This window comes from Tarenaya hassleriana, unplaced genomic scaffold (genome assembly GCF_000463585.1).
Source record: "Tarenaya hassleriana unplaced genomic scaffold, ASM46358v1 Cleome18, whole genome shotgun sequence".
In the NCBI taxonomy this organism is placed as follows: domain Eukaryota; kingdom Viridiplantae; phylum Streptophyta; class Magnoliopsida; order Brassicales; family Cleomaceae; genus Tarenaya; species Tarenaya hassleriana.
This window is the reverse complement of record NW_010965216.1, coordinates 119,018-124,104: the sequence shown is the minus strand read 5'-3', so window position 1 is coordinate 124,104 and position 5,087 is coordinate 119,018. Positions and strand designations below refer to the sequence as shown.

Genomic DNA, 5,087 nt, shown 5'->3' with positions numbered 1-5,087 from the left:
TTCCGTTGAGAAACAACTAATAATGCGAGAATTTGGCATTGAACATGCATATTTCACTTCACATGTCAACTCCAAGACATGCATATATTCGTAATTAATGAATTGTATGATAATCGCAACTTACTCTCGTTTAGCTATAATTAATAAAAAAATAAATTTAAAATAAATCTAAAGAAAGTGTCATTTGCGAATCCTTCTTCTTCCCTATTTATACCAGCTTTCCCCACAGCCTCAACACATCTAATCTGCATTCAAATTCAGCGACAACAAGGAGACGAAAGAGAATGGCCATGAACTTAGAGGACCGAAACTCACTATTCAATTTCGTAGTCGAAGAAGGCTACGGTGTGAAGGGTCTCATGGACTCAGGCCTCTCCACCGTGCCACAGCCCTACGTCCAACCACCCCACGAGCGAATCCCCATAAAAAACGCCCACATCTGCGAAGCGGCCCGACCCATCGATCTCTCACTGCTCGATGGCCCTGACCACGACCGAGTGGCCCACCAGATTGCCCGAGCCGCCGAGACATTAGGGTTCTTTCAGGTTCACGGAATGGATATCTATAACATTTGAACATCTTGCTATTTTGGATTGTTTTGTTAGAATGTCTTTAACATAGATTATATTTCAGGTGGTAAACCACGGAGTGCCGGTGGAGCTGCTGGAGTCGCTTAAGGCGGCGGCTCATGAGTTTTTCAAACAGCCGCCAGAGAAAAAGGCGATGTACCGGAAAGAGGTGAGTCCGAGCCGATTGGTGAAGTACGGAACGAGCTTTGTGCCCGAGAAGGAGGAGGCCTTGGAGTGGAAGGATTACGTTAGTATGGTCTATACGAACGATGACGAGGCCCTCCAACATTGGCCTCATCCATGCAGGTACTTGCATTTTCGGGCAATGCATGCAAATTAATCTCCGAATTAAATATATAGCATCTGAATTATTATGATTCTGTGCCCAAAAAAACATCATAATCGTGAGATAGGGACGTGGCACTTGAGTACTTGAAGACGTCCATGAAAATGGTGAAAACGATTGTGGGAGTACTGATGGGGAGACTAGGTGTAACACTGGACGAAGAGAGAACAGAAGCGTTGGTGGGAATGACGATGGTGAACATGAACTATTATCCACCGTGTCCGAAGCCGGAGCTCACGGTCGGCGTCGGACGCCACTCCGACATGGGGACTTTGACGGTTTTATTACAAGACGGCATCGGAGGTTTGTATGTTAAGCTCGACGAGGGTACGGACAATGGAGAATGGGTCGAGATCCCGCCGGTGCACGGTGCCTTGGTCATCAACGTCGGCGATGCTCTGCAGGTTCATTATCCCTTTATCATTACTCAGTTTAAATCTGCATTAACTGTCGAAACCGAATGAATTATTAATTAGTGCATAAAACAAGATGACCAATCGATGAATTAAATAACTCTTTTTGTTAGGGGTTTGACATTATTCGGATTTTTCTGATTACAGTAATAACTAATTAGTATCATGAATGGGTTAGATTGTGAGCAATGGAAGGTACAAGAGCGCAGAGCATAGGGTACGGACGACGGAGACATCAGCGAGAGTGTCAGTGCCCATATTCACAGTTCCTAAGCCTTGGGAGAAGATCGGTCCTTTCCCAGAAATCGTGAAGCGAGACGGCGTTGCTCGTTACAAGGAGGTCTTGTTCCAAGATTACATGAACAACTTCTTCGGACAAGCCCACGACGGCAAGAAATCCCTCGATTTCGCACGTGCTTTCTGATCCTATACTTGGATCTCGCACTCGTTCCTGTAATAAATCATCACTACCATAATTTTTTTCTTTTGTCACATTTCCTGTGACTCTCTTTAATTACGTGTGGTTCCCTTCCTTTTGTGTTTCACGATATGTAACGTTTGATAGTAAAAGAATAATGGGGGAATAACCCGAAAATGAAAAACAAGAAAAGATTGAAAGGAAAGAGTCCAAATGGAATGTCATATATTGATTGAGGACTTGGTCTGCTGTTAAAAGTTGGCTCAAAACAACAATAAAATAAACACAAAACATGTAAAAAACAACGGGAATTAGTAATTACCATTTCTCTGTTAGTAATCTAATTCGCAGTTGATGTCATTTAGGAAAAATAAACAAGAACCGGACACGATGCAAGAGCGAAACCATACGTACTTTCTTGCCTAGGCTCCTGTAGAGATGCCAAATGGGTTGGGCTAACCCATTTGTTCCTAACCCATTTGGATTTCAAAGGTAAACTGGTTGGGTTGGATCGACAGTTAATAACAATGGTTTGGATTGGGTCGGCCCATTAAACCCATGTAAACCATTTAAACCCATCTATATATTCATATATTACTTCTATATATGTACAACTATTAATATGTAATATACTTATATAAACTAGGAATTGATATTTTAATAATCGTTTCGTTTTATTCGATTCAATAAAAATATATACAAAATCAGATATTATATTATATTCGCTAGTTTATGAAAAAATATATATTTATTAAAAAAAATCAGTTTTTCAAGTTTTTTAAAATTCGATTCGATTCGATGTTTTAGAAATATTGCCGTTTAGATTTTCTGAACTGTTCGGTTCGAAAAAGGCACCGAGTTTTTCAATACGATTCAATTCGAAAATTGTGCTGAGTTTTTTTGTATGATTCGAACTTTTCGGTACGATTCCATTCAGAACGGTACCAAGTTTTTTTATACTATTCGAATTTTTCAGCACGTTTCGATTCGTAAACGATGATCACACCATCTTTACTTGAGAATTTTATGAGTGGATTGAGATCTTTATCATAGAACTCACATGCATATGAGTCGTCTAGGGGTAGAGTAGGTCCTTGTTGTAATACCCCGATTCCCGAATAAATTATTTAAATGACTTTTGGGAATAAATGAATGGTAAAACAAGCCTAAAAACATAGAGAGCTAATATGAGTTATCTCTATGTACCCTTGTTTTCATCTCATAACCATAATATCTCAATGGTTTGTTGTTCTTGAAAGAGGACGTTTCCATGAAGATTTAGAAACAAACGGTACTCGATTTGGTTGAGAAACGAGGGAGATATGGACGAACGAAAATTGAGGAGAAGCTGAAATTGCAAGATCGCGAATTTGTATGAGGTACAAGAGTTGCGAATCAAATTGCATCCTGTGAACATGAGTTTTCAATAACCTATCACTTGGATATGAAAGAGGACATCCCAATGAAGATTAATTAGAAACAAACGGTGCGCGATTTGGTTAAGAAACGAGTGAGAACGGAGCAATCGAAAACGGACTATGCGAGTCAGTCCGAACAAACCGGGAAGCCAGTCCGAACAAACCAGGAAGTCAATCCGAAGGGACTAAGAAAGTCAGTCCGAACGGACTAGAAAGGCAGTCCGAACGGACTACTTAAGATAGTCCGAACGGACTACGCAAACAGACTGTCGACAACTACTTTAGTGCGCGACTTTCTCGCACATGGGCGACCCATAACCCACTCAAAAGCCACCAACCCGACAAAGTGCGATCCTAGCTAGCCCCTAGGGTCAATAATTCGTCTTCTCTCTCTCCCTAGGCTCCATAATTGCCTCTCCAACTCTTCACTCAGCCATTTTCGGATCCAGAAGCTGCAGAAGAGAAAGAGGAGAAAAGAGAGAGAGAGGGAGAGAAAGAAGAAGAGAGGAGAGAAAGGGAGCTTGGGAAAGTGTTGGGAAACATCCCTAGAGTGTCTAGGAAGAGATCTCAAGGTGGAGGAGCCCAGAAACATCACTCAATCTCAACCAAATCAGATTCAAACCGAATCTGATCCAAGAACAGGTGAGTGGCTTGAGTTGCATCTGTGTAAGCTCGTTTTTATCGATGTGATCGTGTTATTTCGATGATTTGATGCCTGTATTGGATAGAGGACATCTCAATGAACACTTAGCAACAAACGGGATATAATTTGGTGGAGAAATGAGTGAGATATGAATGAATGAAAATCGAAGAAAAGCTGGAAAACGCAGAACGCGAACCTGTCAACATACCTGTATTGCGAATTATTTCTCATCGTGTGATTGCAATGTTTCAATTATTGGTTGAATGTAATTGAAAGAGGACATTTCAATGAACATTTAGCAACAAACGAGACTTAATTCGGATAAGAAATGAGGGAGATCTGAGCAATCAAAGTCGGACCAGAAATCTGTTTTCGCGAAGACGACGAACTGCAGAACGCAGTCCGAACGGACTGTAAACCCAGTCCGAACGGACTGATGGTTCCAGTCCGAACGGACTGATTTTCGGACCGAATGGTCCACTCGAGCTGTCCGAGACAGAACGGACGAACCGAATGGCAACTTCAACTTGAACCGACCGGTACGGAGTGTAGAACCCACTCTTCGGAGAATTTTCGAGTTACCACCCGCGGTGAGATGTGTGATCCAATTTTTGAGAGACTCGTTGTGTGTTTGCTCATCGGGGAGCATCGTATGGCATTGACCGGTAGGTCGGTTGGGGTCCGAATACCGTGAGATGCGTGATTGTAGTGGGGGTTACGGATGCATGATCGTTGTGTGCCATGGTTGTAGCTTCACTCGTGCGGTACGAGTAAAGCGTGATTGTGATTGTGATATGGTCGCATGCGGTGCGACGGCCAACGTCATGGATTTGACGGGCGTGTGACGCGCTCCTAGTCATGGACTTGACTAGGGTTTATGGCTGGAACCCTATGGTGGACTCCATACGGGTGCGTTACGATTTTATTGTGTCATGCTGACTTGACACGACCAACGTCATGGACTTGACGGACGTGGACTCGCTTCTAGTCATGCTGACTTGACTAGGGTTTATGGCTGGAACCCTATGGTGGACTCCATACGGGTGTGGTTACTTTCCCGTCTGTGTCATACTGAGTTGACATCGGGTGGTCACGAGTGTGACCAGCGCGTGATACGCGTGTGTCGCAGGTGACGCGACGACCAACGTCACGTGAGTGACGGGTGCGCGTGGTGCGCCCCTAGCCATGCTGACTTGGCTAGGATATGGGGCTGAAACCCTATGGAGGATTCCATACAGATATGTTTGTGATTGATATGGTTGTGATGAATGTTATGTGAT

At 43.1% G+C, this 5,087-nt stretch overlaps 1 protein-coding gene across 1 annotated transcript; it reads left to right on the top strand.

The window, feature by feature from the left end:
* The first annotated feature begins 256 nt into the window (after window positions 1-256).
* LOC104810262 (feruloyl CoA ortho-hydroxylase 1) lies at window positions 257-1,971 on the top strand. The gene is made up of 4 exons (XM_010536459.1): window positions 257-545; window positions 634-875; window positions 983-1,319; window positions 1,507-1,971. The coding sequence occupies exons 1-4, from the start codon at window positions 285-287 to the stop codon at window positions 1,750-1,752; spliced, it is 1,086 nt and encodes a 361-aa protein (XP_010534761.1). The 5' UTR covers window positions 257-284; the 3' UTR covers window positions 1,753-1,971.
* The last annotated feature ends 3,116 nt before the right edge of the window (window positions 1,972-5,087 follow it).

Bases quoted from the DNA above. Each gene is read 5' to 3' on its own strand.
- LOC104810262 (XM_010536459.1), top strand. From the start codon at position 285: ATGGCCATGAACTTAGAGGACCGAAACTCACTATTCAATTTCGTAGTC. The intron at 876-982 runs GTACTTGCATTT...ATCGTGAGATAG, and splicing joins CATTGGCCTCATCCATGCAG to GGACGTGGCACTTGAGTACT. The intron at 1,320-1,506 runs GTTCATTATCCC...TGAATGGGTTAG, and splicing joins ACGTCGGCGATGCTCTGCAG to ATTGTGAGCAATGGAAGGTA.